The 22,432-nt window shown below is 51.5% G+C and overlaps 2 protein-coding genes across 9 annotated transcripts in view; both read right to left on the reverse strand.

The window, feature by feature from the left end:
- Positions 1 to 22,432, reverse strand: part of LOC140898032 (uncharacterized) — a 131,070-nt gene that overhangs the window by 68,394 nt on the left and 40,244 nt on the right. The window lies entirely within an intron of this gene.
- LOC140898055 (zinc finger protein RFP) lies at positions 11,790 to 22,075 on the reverse strand. 3 transcript variants are annotated; one of them, XR_013634574.1, is made up of 8 exons: positions 21,631 to 22,075; positions 19,910 to 20,005; positions 18,668 to 18,898; positions 18,318 to 18,340; positions 17,471 to 17,586; positions 14,825 to 14,869; positions 12,710 to 13,457; positions 11,790 to 12,657 (listed from the first exon to the last, which is right to left on the reverse strand). XR_013634574.1 is itself a non-coding variant. In XM_078848539.1 (7 exons), the coding sequence occupies exons 1-7, from the start codon at positions 22,045 to 22,047 to the stop codon at positions 12,931 to 12,933; spliced, it is 1,455 nt and encodes a 484-aa protein (XP_078704665.1). In that variant the 5' UTR covers positions 22,048 to 22,075; the 3' UTR covers positions 11,790 to 12,930. The 3 variants fall into 3 exon arrangements, 2 of the variants coding, with proteins under 2 accessions (XP_078704665.1, XP_078704666.1); XM_078848539.1 differs by having other exon boundaries at positions 11,790 to 13,457; XM_078848540.1 differs by lacking the exon at positions 19,910 to 20,005 and having other exon boundaries at positions 11,790 to 13,457.

Here is a 22,432-nt window from a genome sequence, read left to right on the forward strand (position 1 = left end):
GTTTAAATGGCAAAGAGTCCTGTGGCACCTTATAGACTAACAGACGTATTGGAGCCTAAGCTTTCGTGGGTGAATCCCCACTTCGTCGGATGCAGGTAGTGGAAATTCCCAGAGGCAGGTATAAGTATGCAAGGAAGAATCAGGCTAGGGATAACCAGGTTAGTTCCATCAGGGAGGATGAGGCCCTGTTCTAGCAGTTGAGGTGTGACCACCAAGGGAGGTGGTCACCAACGGCTTTTGTAGTTGGCGAGCTAGTTCGTTTGAGGGCATGTCTACCCAACACCGGGGCGGTGTGATTCCCAGCTGATGGCTGGAGCTAGCCTACAACTACTAGCAGAGCAGCTGCAGAAGCCAGGAGGCCGCTTGAGCTAGCCCCGGGAGTACAAGCCGGCTCAACCCCCACCTGAACGTGTACTATGTAGAAATGAAGCTTTTATGTGCTTGTTGTTTTGTTTGTTTCCCCCCTTTTCCTTTCATTCCTTTTCGGCTTCTTTATACCCCAATTGCTCCCATTCCTTGCCTAGGTAGTTCCTGCTTCCTTCTTTGCGTATCTTTCTCCTGCTCTACCTCCTGGGCTCTCCTTTCTCTTCACCTCATTCTGCACCTGTGCAGCTGATAGGAGGTGGGGCAGGGACTGCCCATTATCAGCAAAACCATTTCTGGTGCAGAGAGAACAGAAGCCCAGACATCCCAGCAGCCATGGCCTCAGCAACTCCTGTACAGGAAATCTAAGAGGAAACCAAATGTCCCATCTGTCTGGAATATCTGACAGATCAGTGACCATATACTGTGGGCACAACTTCTGCCGAGGCTGCATCACTCAGCGCTGTGAGACATGGGAAGAGCTGGACTCTGATCCCTTGTGCTGCCCCAGTTGCAGAGCCCGAATCCAGAAAGGGGCTCTCCTGCATAATTATCAGCAAGCAAATATTGTGGAAAAAATCAGACAGCTGGATTTCAAACCAGGAAAAGAGAAGCTGTGTGAGAGACACGGCAAAGCCCTGGATCTGTTCTGTGGAGAGGACGGGGAAGCCGTGTGTGTGGTTTGTGAGAGATCCGGTGCTTCTCCCGGACGAGGCTGCCCAGAAATACAAGGTAGGAACACTCTGGATCCGGGTTAATTCAGTCCTTCCCTTTTCAGATTCAGTCTCTCAGAGCTACCGAATCTCCTAGTTTCCCATATTTTCTCCCTGATCTCTGGCTCCACCTAAATCTCTCCCCTACAGGCTCCTTCCTCTGGGCAGGTGCAGGGAGCCCTGGCCACTGGTGGTGCCCCAGCCTGTCAACCCCGCACTGTTCACTGGGGGGACGTGGGCACTAGAGCTCCATGCGAGGCACTTTCCTTGCACGCAGGACTGAAGCAAGATGTGTCCATGCTGCTGCCAGGCTAGGAATGAGCTGTTCCCACCACACCCCTGACAGCCCAGGCACCACCAGCAGGACATTCACATGAATCATGCACGCAGCAGCCCTCACTCTGCTGCATGGAACATCCAGGAGTGGGTTTAAACACAGGTGCTATGGGTTATTCCCTACGGACCCATCTCTAGGGTCACATGAGGTTTCATAATAAAAAAAATCAGCAAACAAAAAGTAACTTTCTAGCCCACATGATTGAAAAGAAAAGTTTGATAACGTAGCCCGAGCTTAACTGGTATAGTGACTTGTGCCTGAGTTTGCAGAGAGCCTGAGCCAATAGTCTGAGAAGAGGGAATCTCCATGCGGTTATCTACACTACAAAATTAGGTCAACTTGAGTTAGGTCGACCTCCAGCACCACAGTAATTAAATCGCCTGTTAATGTTCACACTACCCTCCTTCTGCCACTGATACATGTCTTCACCAGGAGCACTTTCACCAACTGAAGTAGGGCATTGTGGGGTAAGGACAGCCAGAGTGTGAGGCACTGACAGCTACTCGGGGATCACAGCCAGAGCCCCCACGCCCCACCCAGGGTCTGACAGCTGGCACCAGAGAGGAAATGTGAAACAATTGCAGCTGTGAAACTGTGCGGGTAGGCTCCCTGCTGTGAAATTGAGCCCTGACTGACAGCTGAGAGGCCCAGCTGTGAGCCCAGATCTCAGCTGACATCCCAGGCAGTCAGCACTGGGGCGGGGGAGGAGGGGCTCCATCAGTGAGCCCAGCTGTCAGCGCTGTGGTGGAGGTGGGCCAGCTGTCAGCCCCACACCGATGTAAGTTATGCAGTGGCTACATGGATGCGGCGTCATCCTATCTACACTGACATAAGCACTACGCCTCTCGTGGAAGTGAAGTGATTATGTCAGCAAAGCAGGCCGCTTCTTTCAGCAGAAGCAGCATTGCAGTGTAGACACTGACATAATTATGTCTATACAAGGCAGCCTGACGTCGACCTCACTCTGTAGTGCAAACTAAGTTAATGGAGTGTCCCCCCAAGAACAACTGCTCTGGGGTCCTCATTCACTTTTCTCCAGCTGGGGGCTCTGTGTGTGCAGCAGGCGGGGAAGAAGGCAGTGGGCCCAGCTCTCCATTCCAAGAAAATAAAAATGATACACAAATCGGCAGCTTAAATGTACTGAGGTCCCTGCCCCAAAGAGCTTGCAGTCTATAAAGATGAGTAGAGACAAATTCCCCCTCCCCTCCAAATAAGCATTTGTGTGTGTACTTTATTTTCAAACATAGTTTGAGAACCTTCTGAATTTTCTGCTGTACTCAGATGGCATTTACCCAAAATAAATAATAGCCCTTTGACAGAGGCAGACCTTTTTAAAAAAATCTGATTTCTACCCAGGACCATGGTTGAACTCGGTGTCTGTGTATTACTCAGGTTCAACGGCTCGCAAAATTCACCTTTGAACCTCTCAACTCTGCAAGTCATTGCTAGCTAGCTTTCAACCCTCTTAGTTTCTCTCTCTCTCCACACGTTCCATGTAGTTTTTTGGGGCTTGACCCTTAGCAAACAGCAGAGTCAGTCCCAGGAAGGGAAACAACCAGTTGTGCTGCAGATGGGGCATATTTCTGAGCTCAGAAAAGTGAACTTTACCTTGTTCCGCTGCCCAGCGGGAGCCAGGGCCACAGAGAACCCCGTGGAAAGTCTCCAGGATGAAGCAACTTGTCCTGTCTGTGTGGAGTATTTCAGAGAACCTGCCACTCTGGAGCATGGGCAAAATTTCAGCCAACCCTGAATGGACTGGCCCTGGGAGGGATGGCATACAGGTGTGTCCTTCCTGCCCCCAGTAAAGAGAAACTGTGAAATAGAGAAATCTCAGGCCAGACAGGCAGTTGGCAAAAGACATAGAAACAGCCAAACTGCTGCGTTTAGAGGCAGCGAAGGGATCAGGAGAGGATGGGATGTGTGAGGAACACCAAGAGGCTCTGAAACTGTTCTTTGAAGAGAATCAAACTTCTCCCTGTCTGGTTTGCCATCTGTCCTGGGCTCACAGAGCTCACACGGTGGTTTCCCTAGACAAGAATGCCTAGGACTACAAGGTAAGGAATTGCTATTAAGTTGAATAACTTTCGATTTTGGGTAACTTATTAAGTTATTAATAGAGTAATAACTTTGGCTTTTAATTACAGATTAATTTCATAGCAAGTTGCCTACCATGGCTATTAGTCTGACTGCATCACTGAGCTCTGTAAAGCCTTCGTTGCATGAAACATGCTATAAAAAGAAAATTATGCAGCACGAAGACTTTAGAGATGCCCTGTGCGAGAAACATGTCTCTGAGAAGTTGAATTCTTTTCCATACCATTTTCCGCTTGGGGACATTTGAGCAAGAGGGTCCTGTGGCTGCAGAGAACACAGTGTAACTGCATTATTTAGCTGTGTAAAGCCATCGATGCTAGAAAAAGTAAAAGATATGGCAGTGTTTCAAGAGAGACCAAGAACCAAAACCTGAAGAACGTAAAGATGTCTCATGTGAGAGAATTTGTGTGTGGGAAGCTGACTCCTCTTCAAACCCAGCTCCCACTGGTGGCAGAAGGGAACTTTCTAACAGAACAAAAAGAAAAGGAGTACTTGTGGCACCTTAGAGACTAACCAATTTATTTGAGCATAAGCTCACGAAAGCTTATGCTCAAATAAATTGGTTAGTCTCTAAGGTGCCACAAGTCCTCCTCTTCTTTTTGCGAATACAGACTAACACGGCTGTTACTCTGAAATTTAACAGAACAGAAGGTGTTAAATGACCAGTGAGGTTAAAATCACATGAGTTGCAGGCCAGTCTACGTGGGAGCGCTGCCTTCGGAGTGGAGAATGGGAAGTTACAAGCTGTTGTTGTTACTGGTTTGTACCATAGTGTTTATCATTACTATTTTCCTCCCAGTAGCCACAACAGATGTCAAACTAGACCTGACCTTCGTCGTACAGGGCCCTTCACAAAACCCAGTGAGGGACAATCCCTTCCCTCAGCAGGTGACAGTCTAACTCAGGGGTGGCCAATCTGTGGCTCCCGAGAGGTTAATATGCGGTTCCTTGCACAGGCGCTAACTCCGGGGCTGGAGCTTCAGATGCCAACTTTCCAATGTCGGAGTGGGGGGGTGTCATGCTCACTGCTCAACCTCTGCCTCTGCCCCAGACCCTTCCCGCACAACACCCCTTCCCCAAGCCTGCCATGTCCTCATTCTTCCCCTCTCCCCCTCCCCACCCGTCCCCAGCCTCCTGCACATGCGAAACAGCTGACTGTGGAGGGTGGGAGGCATGGGGAGGGAGGTTGAGGTGCTGATTGGAGGAGCTGCCGCCAGGTGGGATGCATTGGGGGCTTGAGGTGGGGGAGCTGATGTGGGGCTGTTGACGTATTACTGTGGCTCTTTGGGAATGTACATTGGTAAATTCTGGCTCCTTCTGAGGCTCAGGTTGGCCACCCCTAGTCTAACTGGACAAGACAGACAAAGGGTGGGAGGGGAAACAGAGGCACAGACTTGCCCATAGCAGCTCAGCGGCAGAGCTGGGAATAGCACGCATGCCTCCCAAGGCCCAGACCAGGGGACTAATCATTAGGCCATGCTGCCTCCATAGCACCACTGAGCAGCAATGAAGTGTGTCCTTAAGGAGGGAAAGATGCCTTGATAAAGGTCCCAGGCCCAGCAGGGAGAGGAGGTTTCCCACTGGGATTCTGAACTCCTGTGTGGCTCCATGACGGGTTAAACTCATCTGCCAGCCTGCACTAGAGGGGATCACTGGGCTAAACACCATGTGGGACCCCGAGCACCTTGGGTCCTCACACAAAAGGGATTCAGACAGCGCAGGTCCATGCCAAATACCACTGGGATTAGACTGGATTGCAGCAAAACTAACCTCTGGGCGGTGCTGACCTGTGTCAGTCTGACCTGTTCTATTGTGTATGTGGGCAAAGACCAGACAAAGTGGTTCCATGAGTCCCACCAGGCAGCCTTTTGAAATCTCTCAGAATGAACTGCTTCTGGGATCTTTACTAGGAGTGGGACTGTAGGTACCTTCCCAGAAGGGATTGCTACTGAAAGTGTTCAGGACAGCTCTGGGGCAAACCTGCACTGTTCTTACGACAAACCAACCTGTCTAATGGTGTTTGCCCTCATGCTCAGACCAGTTCTGTCCAACCAGTGCAATCCCCAGGGCTTCAGAGCTGGAATTCAATTGGGAGTTGGGCTCGTCGGAGAATCCCAGCCCATACTTTGAGCCCTGCTGGTGTATGAGATTTGAATCACATGTGACTCCAGTTTCCTGTTATGTGCTGTACTATTAATTAGTTAATAAGTACCAGTCACACTTATACAGGGTAAACTCATAAATTGTTCGCCCTCTATAACACCGATAGAGAGATATGCACAGCTGTTTGCTCCCCCAGGTATTAATACTTGCTCTGGGTTAATTAATAAGCAAAAAGTGATTTTATTAATTATAAAAAGTAGGATTTAAGTGGTTCCAAGTAATAACAGACAGAACAAAGTAAATTGCCAAGCAAAATAAAACAAAAACATGCAAGTCTAAGCGTAATACAGTAGGGAACTAAATGCAGGTAAATCTCACCCTCAGAGATGTTCGAATAAGCTTCTTTCACAGACTAGACTCCTTCCTAGTCTGGGTCCAGCAATCACTCACACCCCTGTAGTTACTGTCCTTTGTTCAAGTTTCTTTCAGGCATCTCTTTGGGATGGAGAAGCTATCTTTTTTGAATCCTGTTATAGTAGCTAATTGAAATCGTAGCTAAAGTTAAAAACAAAATCAACTCTGGCCTGATGTGCAAAGCCCCAAAGATAAAAGCATCAAATACTAAGGGAGATTCCAAGCTGAAGTCGCACAAATGATCCTGACACCAACGTCAATGATGAACAAGCTGATGCACAGAAACACTCCTAGAGCAGAATCCAAACACCCTTAACTCTGACCCTGGTGTTTTCAAAGACATTCACAGACCTTTGTAACAACAAAGTGAGATGAATGAGCAGAGAACTCTCTCCCCTGAGGGCTGACACATCCCTCTCCTTCACCCTGTTTCGGAGGCAGTGTCTGTGTGTGTCTGCCATGGCTGTTCTCCAACATCCCACCTTTCCTTTGGGCAGGGCTGGGCTCCCCCATTGGAGCTGCTCATGGCTTCCTGGACTGGGGAGATGCTCTTTCTGTGATGCTGGCAGCTCCTCCCTTCTCTCTGGGCTGGGGATGGGGCTACCCCACCCAATGCCACCTCCTACTCTCTGGTCTTAAATGGTTCTTCGCCAATGCTGCCCTTCCTCTCTGTTCTCTGGCTTGAAAGTGGAGACTGTATTTAGGGGAGGGAGCTTTTCTCTCCGGTTTTAAGCTGGTACCAGCACCCTCTTGCTCTCTTCTCTCTAAAAGCTTCTGACACCTTCCTTGCTGCATCTCTGCTGCTGGGAATAGAGCAGCCCCAGCTCAGGGATCTGGGACTGAAGCCTCTGGAAGCAAATGAGAAAGGACGGAAGTCACTCCAATTAGACAGAATGAGAAACTGCAGTGACATCTCTGCTCAGCCTCAGGTGCCCAGGACCGAAGTAGCTCTCTGGGATCCAGGACTGTCCCAGCAAGTGCAGGGCTGCTGGGACACTTGAGGAAATGGTCCCTGTCATAAATATAAAGGGAAAGGTAACCACCTTTCTGTATACAGTGCTATAAAATCCCTCCTGGCCAGAGGCAAAATCCTTTCACCTGTAAAGGGTTAAGAAGCTAAGGTAATCCTGCTAGCACCTGACCCAAAATGGCCAATGAGGGGACAATATTCTTTTAAATCTGGAGGGGGAAAAACAAAGGTTTTGGTCTGTCAGTGTTATGCTTTTGCCAGGAACAGATCAGGAAATGCAAGCCTTATAACTCCTGTAAAGTTAGTAAGTAATCTAGCTAGAAAATGCGTTAGATTTTCTTTTGTTTAATGGCTGGTAAAATAAGCTGTGCTGGAGGGAATGTATATTCCTGTTTTTGTGTCTTTTTGTAACTTAAGGTTTTGTCTAGAGGGATTCTCTGTGTTTTTAATCTGATTACCTTGTAAGGTATTTACCATCCTGATTTTACAGAGGTGATTCTTTTATCTTTTCTTTAATTAAAGTTCTGTTTTTTTTAAGAATCTGATTGGGTTTTTAAGGTCCTAAGAAATCCAAGCTGGTCTGTGCTTAACTTGCTTATTCTCAAGCTTCCCCAGGAAAGAGGGTGTAAGGGCTTGGGGAGATAGCTGGGGGAAGAGGCACTCCAAGTGGTCCTTTCCCCTGGTTCTTTGTTAAAGCGCTTGGTGGTGGCAGCATACTGTTCAAGGACAAGGCAAAGTTTGTACCTTGGGGAAGTTTTTAACCTAAGTTGGTAAGAATAAGCTTAGGGGGTCTTTCATGCAGGTCCCCACATCTGTACCCTAGAGTTCAGAGTGAGGAAGGAACCTTGACAGTGCCAGACACCCCCAGGGCCAAGCTCTGCCCCGAATGCTCTGATTTTCTCTCATTCCCCAGCGAAAGTGACTCTGGATCCAGACACGGCTCATCCCTAACTCGTCCTGTCTGAGGATTGGGAAGGTGTGATATGAGCAGGCACGCAGCAGGCTCTACCTGACACCAATCCCTGTGTGCTGGGCTGTGAGGAATTCACCTGGGAGACACATTAGTGAGAAGTGGAGGTGGGGAGCAGGTGATGCTGGGTTTTAGGGGTGGCCGGAAAGTCTGTGAGCAGGAAGGGATTGATCCAGGTTTGTCTGAACTGTGAATGGGGGGCAGCTGACATTTTTCAGTGCTGATAACAAGGCCCTGATCTTTGCTTTCCCACAAGCCTCTGTCACTGTGGGGGAGAATCAGCCCCTGGCTCTGGGTGGCGGCAGGATCCTGGCTCAGACTGACACACAGGGGAACATCCCACTGGGGACCCTGAAATCAGCCTCTTTAGCCTCAGACACCCTCGTCCCTATGACTCCAGAGGCTGCATGGAGTCTGCGCGGTCAAACCATAGGGGGCAGGGAGAGATGGAGACAGAAAACCAAACTCATTGCTCCCAGGGATTGTGCAACCTTTTCGTCACTGTGCTCTATGGTCCAGGAGGACTCTGGGGATTACTGTGTCACTGTGATTGTGTGTGTGTGGGAGGGGAGGGGGAAATAGGCCACTGTTGTGCCAAAGGGGGGGCTCGGATACACTCAATGAAGCCACACCAGGTGTATAAGTACAACCAGTTTTATTGCCAAAGTATAATAAGCTTCCCAGCCTTCACGCGTTACTAAATACGTGCTTTCCAGCAACCAAGCAAGCAAGAATCAGTGCTTATGCCCCTTCTGCTACGGACAGTCCCGGACCCTCCAGCCTTGTCCTTGAGGGCTCATAGCAGGCGCTGCTCCAGCGAGGGGGAATTCCTGGGCACTCACAAGGCCTAGGTCCGCAGGTCAGACTGTTCGTCTAAAGCAATTCTCATAGTTGTTTTTATCATCTCTTCCTCAGGGGGTGTATACATCCACAAGCAGGCTCTGGCAGGAAACACTACTGATTTCTATTCCCCTCACACGTAACCCTCTCAGGCCCTCCTTAGCTCTTTTCTCGTTTATCCAGTCGAGTGGCTGCAAGCCAGCCTGGCCAGTCAAAGCCAGTTCACTACTAGTTCTCCCCCGCGCGCCCCCCCCCCACCAACCATTCTGTAACAACAGGCTAAGGTAACTTGCGGTCAGCCCCAACAGCCACCGAGAATGAAAGCTTCTCTAGCCTTAGTAATCCAGGTCTCTCTGACCCTGGAGGACTCATAGGCACCGGAACTAGGAATGCAGGGGTGCTGCAGCACCCCCAGTTTTTGTGTGGGGTCCTGCCTGCCCCACTGTACCCAGGGTCCTGGGCCTGCCAGTCCAGCACCTGGGGCTCTGCTCCTGGCCCTGCACCTGTGGTCCCGACTGTTCCCGCCTTCCCAGCCCCGCACACAGGACCCTGGCGGCTGCTGGACCTGCGCCTGGGGTACTGTTCCCAGCCCCGCACACAGGACCCTGGCGGCTGCTGGACCTACGCCTGAGGCTGTCCCCAGCCCCGCATGCGGGACCCCCGCTGCCGCCAGCCCTGCACACAGGGCTCTGGATATAGGGTACCATCTTCCGCTGGCCCCACACTCAGGGGCTCAGCTCCTGGCTGCTGTGGGCCCATACCCAGGGCTCTGTTCATGGCCCTTCACCTGGAGTCCACAGGCGGGGTCCCAGCCTTGGCCCCTTACCCCTGTCCACGTCCCCCACCCCAGCCACAGCCCTGCTCCTGGCCCCAGCTCTGGGGGGAGGGGAGGACATGGACAGGAGTAAAGGGGGGTGAGGTAAAAAGTTTGGGGTAGGGACCACTGGCTTTCAGCACCGCTGGGAGGACTCCCATCTTCCCAGCCACCTGGCACCTGACTTGTGGGAGTCCTAGCTCGAGGTGGGGGCAGGATCTCGTCTCATTGTGTCCCTGAGACATGGGTGGGGGAATATCCCACTGGAGACCCTGAAATCAGCTTGAGACACAGGGACAGTAGCCCACTGAGGGCTTGTCTACACTACCCGCCAGATCAACAAGCAGCGATCGATCCAGCAGGGGTCGATTTATCACATCCAGATGCGATAAATCGACCGCTGAGTGCTCTCCTGTCAACGGGAGAGTGTCAGCTGTCGACTTACTGCAGTGAAGACACCGCAGCGAGGAGATCGAGGTATGTCGACTTCAGCTATGCCTTTCACATATCTGAAGTTAAGTAACTTAGATCGATCTCCCGCAGTACTGTAGACAAGCCCCAATGGGATGGGGAGCAGGAAGGGTTGGATAGGGGGCAGGGAAAGCAAGGGGGCGGGGGTGTGCATAGGGGGCGGGGCAGTCAGGGGGCTGCAAACAGGGGGTTGGATAGGGGGCAGGTGTCCCGGGGGTCAGTTAGGGGACAGGGAGCGGGTGGGTTGGATGGGGCAAGAGTCCGGTGGGGCAGAAAGCAGGGAGATTGGATAGCAGGCGGGGGCTTGGCCGCACCCGGCCCACCATACCATTTCGGAACCCCGATGTGGCCCTCAGGCCAAAAAGTTTGCCCACCCCTAACCTAGGAGGAAGGAGGCCTCAGTGAAAGACAGCGGAGCATCCCTCGTGCTACCTCCTACTCAGAAGTGTCTGTGGGAAGAATTGAGTGTCGTCAGAGTAGAATAAATTTGTTAATTTTACATATATAAATAATATGTAAATATGTATGTAGAGAAATGTTTGATGACATAATTTTTTTGCAATATGTAATTCATATTTAGGCCCTTCCCTTGCATTAGCCTTAGGTCCCTCATAACCCTAATCCAGCTCTGGCTCTAGGATAGAGCAGCTGGTGGCTTTAACCAGAGATACCTGTGGCCAGGAGCTCCCCTGACTCTGCTGCTGGGAACGTGGCAGCCCCGGCAGGGGGAGCAGGGAGATGCAGCAGGGGAGGAGGCAGAAAAGTAGTAAGATAGACCAGAGAACCCAAGGGGACTGTCTGTGACTCCATGTTCAGGCTGTTATGGTGCTTCAGTGTTCTCACTTGATACCTAGTAGGTGAAATCTAGATACAGGACACAACCAGTGGGAGGTCTGTGCCCTGGTTTATAACTGTTTGCCCTGAGCTTGGTACACAGCTTGATGGGAGAACTGAACCTGGGTCTCCCACATGCTAGCTGAGTGCTCTCACCATGGGGCTAAAAGTTATAAGGCAGGTGATATCACCAAAACCACCTCCTCCTTCTCCCCGCCAACCCGTCCTGTGGAGCGAGGAAGGTGCCTACCTCATTCCAACAAGACACGCCATAGGCACCTGAGCTCCCTGACGTCAGGGGCTGGGTTCCCGTCTGTGGGTTGCTAAGCGGACATAGAAGCCCCTCTGCAGCCCTGGTTTAGGCACCTGTCTGTGAGAGGGGGCAGGGTTTCGGACACCCCTCCCCCCTTCTCGCCTCTCCCATTGGCTGGCTTAGATGGCTCCCCGCCGAGTGAGCTGGCTTTTGTGAATTGCACTGTGAGATGCCTGTGATGCCCACGCATTGTCTAGGGAGTTTAGGCCCCTAACTCAGCTTTGCAGAGCTGCAGACTATGATTTTCTGGTTGCCTACAAATTAAGCCCTGTGATGCTCAGCACTGCAACCCCAAGTCACGGATTGCTCCCTGTGCAACCAGTCACCTCTCCCCAGAGCACAGCTGAGCAATTCCTGATTGACAGGAGTGTGCACAGGACAGAGACAGAGCACAGGCTGGAGAGTGACACATCCCAGGAAAACCCAAAATCTCTTCCCAGGGGCTCGATATTCCCTGGGCACTGGGGGTACACAAGCAAGTAAGAAAGCAAAGCCCAGGACTCTGCACTCAACAACTGCAGCTGGGACAGTAAAGTGGAACAAACATGAAGAATTGTTTGTAATGTTTTATTTACGGTAAGTAACTAAAGGTGGAAAGTAAAGGGAGCCGAGAAGGAGCTTTAATAACCACAGCATGGCCAGGAGCTCCCCAGCCACTGAGAAGAGTTTTCTTAATGGCACAACAGTACAGTTGTCCAGGAATGAATATAGGGAATTGATGAGTTACAGTCACTTTCAGTAACTTTGAATAAATCTCTGTCCCTCTCATGCTCCTTTCCTTCCATACTGTCCCTTTCTACTCATTTTTTTTAACCCTCACTTCTGATCCCTGTTTATTTTCCTGTGTCTCTCCCACTCTCCTCCCCTCCCTGTCACAGATCATCCCCCATGCCTGCTCCCTTCTTTCCCCTGATTTTATCCCTTCTCCTCTTGCTGCCCGCAGGCTGGTTCCCCTGTCAGGGACATTTTCCTGTCACTCTTCTCATTTCTGTTTTCCACCATTTCTCATAGACACTTCCTTTATTCTTCTTCTATTTTCATTCACATTTTTCTTCCTGCTCCTTCTAATTCCCTCTGGTTCAACCCACCCTGTCCCTGCCTCCCCCAGTGCTGCCAACCTCAGGAGTTTAAAAAAAAATCATGAGACTGCCCCAGTGACGATTGTTTTAAGGTTATATGATGTTTGGGTTTTTTTGTCAATCTCCACCCGTCTCTCCCCCCCCCTTTTCTGACAGTTACAGGGTTACCAGCTGTCCTGTAGTTACAGGGAAAGGTGACTTGGGCCCCTGGGGCAGGAGCTCTGGCTGGGAGACCCCATGAGATCCAATCCCACAGACCTGCACAAACCGCTCCCTGCTGCTGCTTCTCCCCAGCCCCCCGAACCCTGATTGATTCATGCTGGGTCCCTGCCCAGCCCCCACCTCTGCCTGTCCCCAGCCCGGCTGTTAGTGTTACCCCCTGCTCAGCCCCCGCCTCTGCCCCTCAGGGCCCCTCTGCCCCTCCTGCAGCCCCAGGGGTTCCTCCCCCTCCCCCCCTGTCTCCTGGGGCTGCAGGGAGGGAGGGGGGGGAGCTTCCAGGGGCCATAGAGATGAGGGGCCAGGGGCTGGGTCGATGGGAGTCCTCCAAGGTCATAGACACTGGGGTCCATGCGGCTAGAGAGTCTGATTTCCGGTCCCCCCCCTCTGCTGTGGGTCTCAGGGACGCAGTCGGAGCCGGGATTCTGGCCCCACAGAGAGCCAGGGGCGGATTCTCTCCCCAGGGACGGAGCCCAGCAGGAAAGTGAAGATCGGGGCCTCGTCACCAGCACCGATAAATGTCACCTGCCCCCGGTCACAGTCCAGACAAACCCAGATCCTGCTGAGGGACCAGCTCCGGGGCAGGGGGGTCTCAGGGGAGGTGAGAGCCTGGAAATGATCCCCACACCGCTCCACTGCCCAGATCCCCACCTCAGGGCTACAAATGATCTCTCCCTTCCTCCCCACAGACTCTCTGGCCACCCCCACAGCCCAGGATCCCTCACCCCCCACCTCCACATCCGCCTCCACCTCCCACCAATGTCTCCCCAAGGTGAATCCCTCACAGCCCAGCACCCAGGGCTCAGTGTCAAATCTCTCAGGGTTGTTGGGCAGATCCTGCTCTGTGTCTGCCCATCTCACACTTTTCCCACCCTTAGACAGGACGAGGTAGGGATGAGCCGTGTCTGGATCCAGAGTCACATTCGCTGGGGAGAGAGAGAATCAGAGCGTGAGTGGCAGAGCTCGGCCCTGGGGGAGGCTGGGGCCATTTCTCAATCTCCCCAGCAGCCCTGTTCTGGCTGGGACAGGCCTGGATCCCAGGGAGCTGCCTCTGTCCTGGGCACTTGAGACTGAGCAGGGATGTCACTGCACTTCCTCAGTCACTGTAAGGAGACCCACTTCTTTAATTTCCCATTTGCTTGCATCAGCTTCAGCTCCCAGCTACCCCTGTTGATTCTGCTCCATTCCCAGCAGGAGAGACACACCAAGAAAGGTTTTAGTGGAGAGGAAGGAGAGGAAGCAGGTCCAGTTTTGAAGCCCAGAGGAAATCTCCCTCCTCTAATGCAGTCTCCACTCCCAGGGCTGGGAACAGAGAGGAAGATGCAGCATTGGGGAAGAGCTGATTAACACCAGAGAGTAGGAGGTGGCATTCCGTGAGGCAGCCCCATCCCCAGCCCAGAGAGAGGGGAGGAGCTGGCAGCATCAGAGGGAAAGGATCGCCCCAGTCTAGGAAGCAGCTCCAATGGGAGAGCCCAGCCCTGCACAGAGGAAAGGCAGGATGTGGGAGAAGAGCAATGGGGAGACCCCCTGCACCAGGGTAAAGCAGACGGATGTGTCAGTCCTCAGGGCATTGAGCTCTGTTCGGGTGCTGCTTAGGGAGAGTGTTTCTGTTCATTAGCATGGCCATGAACTCAGCACTCAGGTTGGTGTCAGGATTATTTGTGTGATGTCAGCTTGGGATCTCCCCAGGTGTTCCGGCACCTTGGCAGAAGTTGGGGAGGGGGGTTCTAGGTCACACCACCTGTGGCCCTGCCCTCTCCCTGGCCCTGCCCCACTCTTCATCTTCCCGCCTAGGCCCTGCCCCTGGCCAGGGTGGGAGCCTAGGCCACTATGGAGAGCCCCTGACCCTCTGCCTTCCCATGTCCCCACTCTCCGGCGTGCACCACCCAGGGCAGGTGGAGGGTCTGGGGGGAAGAGGAGCAGGGGTGGGGCCACTGAGAGGGAGAAGCACCAGGAAGAAGCTGCACTACACAGGGCGCAGTTGATCAGCCGCCCCTCCATGAAGCACAGCCAACGCTGCGATGCGCCACGCCTGCCCAAGGCTTGCAGTTTGGGGGGCCAACACGGCCCCCTGCCCCCAAACTATGCCCATGTTAAAAAGAGGGTGAGCTTGGCCCCCTGGACCCCCATGATCCAGTGCCCCTGGATCTCCTCACTGTGAACAGGTTATTTTTAGGGCTGTGTGCACCACAGCCACTGGTGATTTGGTTGGTAACTTTCGTTACAATCTCAGGAAGATGTTTTGACTGGAATTTTGTCATAATGTAAAGACAATCTCCAGCTGCAAACTCACCCTGTCTGTGTGCTCCTAGGGATTCCAGTGCAGACGGCAGAGTGTCTGGCGGGGGAAAGGAGAAAAGAGATGAGATTTCAGACTTTCGTATTTATAACAGCATCCCCACTCTGAACGCATAGAACTGTGTTTTCATCATGAAAGAGAAACAGATCGAGAGGCCCAGAGACACACTCAGGCATTTCATAGAAACTAACTGAAACCATCTGTTTCCTTTCTCATTCAGCCATCTCCCAACAATGGAACCAACCTCCTTTCAGCCTCACAACCATCCCAGGACACACAATCTGTAAGAGAGATTTACTTTTCCCCTCCTCATCCCCTCCCACCCTTCAAACTCCAGTTGGTTTGTCTCATTCACTCACGGCCTTTTGTCATAACCTAGACCCAGATCATACAAAGACTTTGGCAGAAAAGTAACTTTAGCCACTTTGGTCCCTTTGGCCAGGGTCAGGCAGCATCATGTTGTGCGACGGAGAATTGTCAAAATTACTGGAGTGAGTGACGGACACTGGCGGGGGGTTATGTCATTCAGTCATCATTCAACCCGTAAAATAACACACAATTTTCCACACTGAAAAAACCATAACTTAGCTTGTTAATAAATAATAAACAAAAATAATAGTAATAAATTCAACTCATAGGAGTGTTTTTGAATGTCCTTCACTGCCGCAGTCAATATTTTTTTTGTGGGATGGGGGCATTGAAATAAATATTTCTCCTAAAACCATATTTCAGTGCATTGTTGTCACTACTTTTTTATTTTTCTTGTTTAAATAATATGTCTGATGGGAGGATGAGGGTCTGTGTGTGTGTGTGTGTGTGTCCCACCTCTATACCACTTACCCCATGTCTCTCCCCTCTCTGTGTCCGTTACATGGGAGATCCCCCATCATGTCACAGGATGTGGGAAGCATAGGCGGGGGGTCTCTCAGTGGAGCAGGGTTTCCCATCCTCTCACTGTGACCAGGGCACCCCTCTCCGGGCAGGGGTGATGCCAGGGTCGATGGGAACCTCCTCTGTCTCCTGACCAGGACAAAGGGACAAGCTCTGGCTGTGGGCCTGTTGTGAGCAGGGGCCAGGGCAGAACAAATTCTTTAGGGGGACAGACTCACCTCTGTTGGCTCCCAGAAGTGGCTTCCCACTGTCCCTCATCCCTGCTGCTCCTGGGAAGCTAGGCTGAGGGAGTCTGTGCAGCTGGGGGAGGGGTACCAATGAGGGGCTAGTGCTGGCTGTGGGGAGCTGTGCAATATGGAGGTGGCCCTGAAGGGCTGGAGTCAGGCTGAGGGGGGCTGTGCAGTAGGGGGCGGCACTGAAGGGCTGGAGAGAGCTCAGCTGAGGGGGGCTGTGCAGTAGGGTTGCACTGAGGGGCTGGAGCCAGGCTGAGGGGGGCTGTGCAGTGGGGTGAGGCACTGAGGGGCTGGAGCTAGGCTGAGGGGGGCTGTACATCCAGCCACAGAGAAGTTAGCAAAGTCCAATACCCCCTGTGTGGAGACAAGGGGGAAAGTGGTGTGTGCAGAATCAGTGGGAATAAACCAATCAGAGAAGAGAACAATAACATGAAAATAACTTGAAGGAAAAAAGCCCTGCCAATGATATGTTCATGCATGTGTAGTGTGTGACCTATATAAGGTACTTAATATTCATACCACTCAAAGGTGATTGGAAAAGAACTAGTAAATATGCAATTTGGATGTGTCTAATATTCCAGACATTGTAAGGAGTAATTAGAGCTTCCTAGGAGAAATCCCCCATGACCCACCTATGCCCCAGGAGAAGGGAACTGACCAGCGCTTCTTTCTATATGCGATGGCTAGTAGCAAATATCCCAATGGCTGGTGATGGGGCACGAGTCGGGGAGGGCTCTGAGTTAGAAAGAAATCTTTCCCAGGTGTCTGGCTTTTGGGTCTTCTGAAATGCTCAGTGTCCAACTGACTACCATATTTGGGATAGGGAAGAAATTTTCCACCAAATCAAATTGCCAGAGACTCTGGGGTTTATTTTTGCCTTCCTCTGCCATTTACCGTATCATTTACCGATTGTAGGGAGCCAGGGTGGCTTCCCTCCGAACCAGAGGGTAAAGAGCCACCCTCTCAGCCTGAGTGGGCGCGGCAAGACCAAGTTTACGCCAATCCCCGGAAAGGGACAGGTGGGACAGGAAGTACAAAGGGCGAGGCCATTTGCCCCGTGAGCGCAGCACCAGCGAGGGAGCCAGACACAGGCCGCTCCCTCCAGATCCTGCTGCCGACCCAGGGGAGGCTCTGGGCCAGGAGAAACCTGACCGGGACGAAGGACTCTGGCGACCAGGACTGCCAGCAGCTGAGTACTCGGACGATCTGGAGGGACCAGAGAGGCCCACTTGAGAGGAGTGCAGGAGGTCAGAGTAGATGGATCATGATGGTCCCTTCTGACCTTAAAGTCTACGAGTCTTTTCTTACTTTGTAACTGTCATTCAAAAGCATGTTTCTGGTGCAAACAAAGGTTTGAATTAATCAACCTGTGTGTCTTGGACCCAAATGTCTGGCCTTCTCACCCAGCAATTAAATAGAAGCATCATCTAAGTGTGAGCCAATTGACCAGCACCATTCTTTTCCCACAGTCTCAGAGGCTCTTCCCAATTTCCATTCCTAGATCCCTTCTGGGTACCTTTGAACTTCCTCAGAGTCTCCATTAGCACAATAGTTTTCTGGGAGAAATTGCTGACTCGCTCTTCCAGTTCTGGAGAAATCTCCTCTGGCTGCTGGAACTTCCCCTTCTCACACCTAGAGAGAAACAATTTCCTGTGATTATATGGCATTTAGTGACTCACTATAAGTTCTGGCTAGTGGGTCGCTGCTCTAATGGGCCTGGAGTTCGAATTCCTTGACTTCTCCCAGCCTCAGAGCAAGTGCAACACAGCCCACGGCCATACAACCTTCCCTTTTAAGGACTCCTTAATATTCTTCAACTCTGGTCTGGTGAGATCAGATCTGGGGACAAAAAGGGAATTGAGTCTCCATGGCCAATTCACTCTTTGGCCTCCATGCTCTGAGGGACAGGAGGTTCCTATGTAAAGTGCTGTAGAAATCTGTCCACTAGGAACGAAACTGAGACACCAGCTCCCCCCTCCCCAGCTCATTCCACACAGGTCTCTAAACAGTCCTCAGGCTGGGAAAGACTCAGGTGGGAAAGACTCTTGACCACTGCTGCCTTGGGCTGAATGGTAACCAGGGCCCCAGTAGTAACAGGCCCATATTCCATCCCCACAATCCTGAGGCAGCCACTCCCCCAGGGATGTGACATCTCGAGGAAACACTTGAGGTCAGTCTTTCCCACTGAATGGACAATTCCAGAGTCTTCTGTACCAGGGTAAGAACCTCAGGATGAAGTTTATCTGAGAGATTTGTTTCCAAAATCCCCACACATGTTGCTGTGGAGATGCAGTGCTAACATCATCTCCATGCTCTTCCCCAGCATTGCCAAGTATGTGTGGGAATGAGATAGAGCCACGTACCTACTCAAGGTGTTTCTGACATCCTAGAGGGGAGAGAGAGGAGAGAGAGATTAAAAAAAATCTCAGTACCACCGGACACACACTTGGGATTCCAAGAAAGGGATTTTGCAAACACAAGGAAAATCAGCCCTGCCCTGGCCCCGGGGCCATGGTTTCACTGAGCTAATGGGGCTTTTCCATCTCTAATATCAATGTGTCTGTGAGTCTGCAAAGAACAATAGTCATTCACATTTCAGCAATGCACACATTGTGTTACACTGAGATCTCTGACTGCTGGACCGTGGTGCCCGTACTTCAGGAGCTCTCCTGTCCCTGTGTTGGGATTTGGGATGTTTCTAGCTCAGTCTCACCTGCAGGAATTCACTTGCTGGTTTCTGACACTTCCCCTCCATCTCACTGATCAGCTCACTGAGATGGGAAATCCCCTCTGAGAGTTTGGTGATATTTTCATTCTGTATCTTCACAATCTCCTTGTCCAGCTTTTCCAGCTGGGCCAGCAGGAGTTGCTCTTGTTCTTCCAGGAACTGCCGCAGTTGTTGAAATTCAGACACAATCTTCTGCCTCTCGGTTTCTGTCTGTTTCTAGAAGAAATAAGGAAAGGGCTGGTCAGGAACACGGATGGAGCCTGATGACCTTTCATACACTCTTACAAGAGAGAGTTTCTTTACAATCTCTAACACATCTGTGGAGAGACCAGGCCATGAGCCATCAGGCCTAGTGCTCAGAGCTGCAGTCAGAAGTCAGGAACTACAGCCGAAGTCAGAGCTGGAGTCAAAGTCAGGATCTCACCAAGGGTTGGGGCTACAGTCGAGCTCAGAAGTCATGCCAAAGGCTGAGCCAGAATCAGTGTCTGGAGTCACATGGGGGATCAGGACTGGAGTCGGAGTCAGGCAGCCACGCAAAGTGTCAAGCCAAAGTCAGACAGCAGTACTGCAGGTCAAACCTGAGTCAGGAACAACTCCAGGGCCAAGCCAGCGTCAGGGTCCAGTCTAGCAGCAGATCGGGAGTTCACTCAGTTGTTTGGACAACTTCCCGTGACTCCTGCTGGCGTAATTCATGCAGCCGAACGTCTGCTCCAATCAGGAGCTTCGTAGGCAGATCCGCTGGTGGGCCAGAGTTCCACTAGCCCCTCCCCCACTGGCTCTGGAGAGCGGTCGGGTTGTAATGAGAGTCTCTGTGGGCTGAGGTTCCAAACCCACCATTCTTCACATCCTGACACTTGACTCGACACTGTGATCACAAAGGAGAGGATTTTCTTACAGCTTCGCATTTGGGCCCAATCTCTCTGCAAGGGCTGTCTCCATGTCTACTGGGATATAGTCAGTGCGGTTTGGGAGAAATTTTGTGAAAGCCACAAGGGGTAGTAATTAACTCATTAATTAAAATGCATCTTAGATCCTGCAGAAGACGCTGTTGTCCTTCTCCAGGGAGAGAACATTTGTGATATGTGCATGTGCACATATGCACACACACACACACACACAGAGTGTCCCATGATCATGGCGAAACACACACAAGGCCACAGAGAAATCTACCAATAAACATCCCTCCCAGCTCCCTGTCTCAGCGGGCAAAGAACAACAGGCACCGACCAGATACTCCCGGCTTTTCTCCTCTCCAGTCACTTTCAATCCCAGCAGCTTTTCTCTCTCTTCCCTCAGAGTCTTCAAATGGTCTTGTATTTTTTCCTGACAAACAGATATGATTTGGTGGGTTTATTTTCAGGGTTGTAGGGGGTGGATGAGGTGTTTTCCCACCCAAAATTCTACACAATAGTCAGTCTTCCTAGATAGACTCGGTGGATAAGGCAATACCTTCTGCTGGCCCAGCTCCTGTTGGTAAAGGTCTTACACACAACTCAGCTCTGGGGAACACACTCTTTCCCAGGCCTGAAGAAGAGCTCTGTGTAAGCTTGAAAGCTTCTCGTTCACCACAGAAGTTGCCATGAGCAGATATTACTTCACCTACCTTGTCTTTCTAATACCCCAGGACCAATACAGTTACAACAATATTGTGTACAAGAGTGGGTCTTTCTCGAGGTAGGACATCAGAGACACCAAGGAAATGAAACCTTATTTATGGAAATTGGGCGGGTTTTGTATTCAGATTGTTTGAAGTTATTACATCCACTTTCTCCATTGAGTCGAACCAGTGGAAAACTGGTGTCCCATGGTGGTAAATCTATAAAGGTGTTTTTGAGAAGATTTAACAAACAGTGATACCAATCCCAGAAGCCACCCGGGGCAGCCATGTAGGCTGGGATGCTCAAAGGAGTCCAACTCCATTGACTTTCAGCCTTGTACCCCGCGGGATGGGACGGGTTGGACAGCACTGACCTAAGGACTAGGGCAAACCACATTAGATGTGTTGATTTGTGTTAGGAACAGCTGGGGTTTGCCCTAGTGCTTTCCTAGCCCCTTTCCCTGGCAATGGCCTCTGGGTAGCGACCCCAAAGTCCCTAGCAAAGATCCCAGAATCGTTGGATTCTGGCAGATTTCAAAGGGCTGCCTGGTGGGACTAAGGGAACCACGTTGGCTGGTCCTTGCCCATGAACACACGAGAACAGGTCAGAGTGGCACTGGTCTGCACTGCCCAGGGGTTAGTTTTGCTGAAGATAAGTCTGATTCCAGCGGCATGTGGCATGGACCTGAGCTCACTGGAGCCCTTGTGGGTGTGGACTGAAGTGCTCGGGGTCCCACACCATGTTCAGCCCACTGATCTCCTCTAGTGAAGGCCGGCAGCATCTGAGTTTAGCCCTCACGGATCAGGACAGTAGTTCAGAATCCCAGTGGGAAACCTCCTCTCCCTGCTGGGCCTAGGACATGTATCAAGCAGTCTTTTCCTCCTACTCTTTGCACTTCATCGCTACTCAGTGCTGCTGAAAGGGGCAGAGTAGCTAGTGGTTAGAGCACTGAACTGGGCCTTGGAAAACCAGGTTTTTATATTCAGCTCTGCCACGGATCTGCAGAGACACCTTGGACAAGTCACTTCCCCTCACTGTGCCTCAGTTTCCCCTCCCACCCTTTGTCTGTCTTGTCCAGTTAGACTGTAAATGGCTCAGGGCAGGGATTGGCCCTCACTGGGTTTTGTGCAAGGCCCCCACAGTCGAGGTCAGGTCTCATCTGGGGTCTCTAGGGGATGCAAATAACAATAAACACTGTGATACAACCAGTAATACCAGCCACAGCTTGTAACTCCCCCAATCAGCTTTCATGCAATGAAGGCTACACACAGCTGAATGACAGGGTCACACCATTAAGCTCTAATTAACATCCAAAGTTATTACCCATTAGACTGGACAGCAACTCCCTACCTTGTACTCCTGGGCAGCTTCCTGTACGGGAACCACTGTGTGAGCGCGGTGAGCCCGGGATCTGTCGCACACCACACAGATGGGGGTTTGATCCTCTTCACAGAACAGTTTCAGAGCCTCCTGGTGTTCCCCACACACCCTGCCCCCTCCTGCTCCCTTCGCTGTCTGGAAACTCAGCCTCTTGGCGATTTCTACGACATTTGCCAGGGGCCTGTTGGGCCTGAGGTTTCTCTGTTGCACAGTTTCTCTGCACTGAGGGCAAGAGGCAGCTGTGTCGGGTCCCTCCCAGCACTGGGCGATGCAGGTGCGGCAGAAATTGTGCCCACACTCCAGAGTGACAGGGTGTGTGAAATACTCCAGACAGACGGGACATGTCGCTTCCTCCTGGAGACTTTCTACGGGGCTCTCTGCAGCCATGGCTCCCTCTGGGCAGTGGGACAGGGTAAGTTTCAATTTCCTAAGTTCACACTATGCCCCGCCTGCAGCAGCAAGGGGGGGTGTTTCCTTGCCTGAAAGTGACTCGTGCTGTTTGCTGAGCAGGAAGGACCCAACCAATTTCACCCCTGGAGGCTTTGGTGAAAAAATGTATCAGTTCTGGGGGGATCAGACTATATTTTGGTCAGACCAGAACTAATTAATGACACTAGACACTGAGATTCAAAAAGTTGAAGCTTTAAAACTGTTAAAATTGTCTGTGAGGAGCTAAATCTCCTCCCTCCCGCAGCAGCTCCCCCAGGGCAATGACCCAGAGCCTCCCCCACCACCACAGGGACCGAGGCTGAGAGTCCATCTGCTGGCGGCT

The sequence above is a fragment of the Lepidochelys kempii genome, chromosome 14, assembly GCF_965140285.1.
Source record: "Lepidochelys kempii isolate rLepKem1 chromosome 14, rLepKem1.hap1, whole genome shotgun sequence".
Lineage (NCBI taxonomy): Eukaryota > Metazoa > Chordata > Testudines > Cheloniidae > Lepidochelys > Lepidochelys kempii.

Bases quoted from the DNA above. Each gene is read 5' to 3' on its own strand.
- LOC140898055 (XM_078848539.1), bottom strand. From the start codon at position 22,047: ATGGCTGCAGAGAGCCCCGTAGAAAGTCTCCAGGAGGAAGCGACATGT. The intron at 17,587-18,317 runs GTACGTGGCTCT...GTTTCTCTCTAG, and splicing joins GTCAGAAACACCTTGAGTAG to GTGTGAGAAGGGGAAGTTCC. The intron at 13,458-14,824 runs GTGAGTTTGCAG...CTCTCTCCCCAG, and splicing joins CCTAGGAGCACACAGACAGG to CGAATGTGACTCTGGATCCA.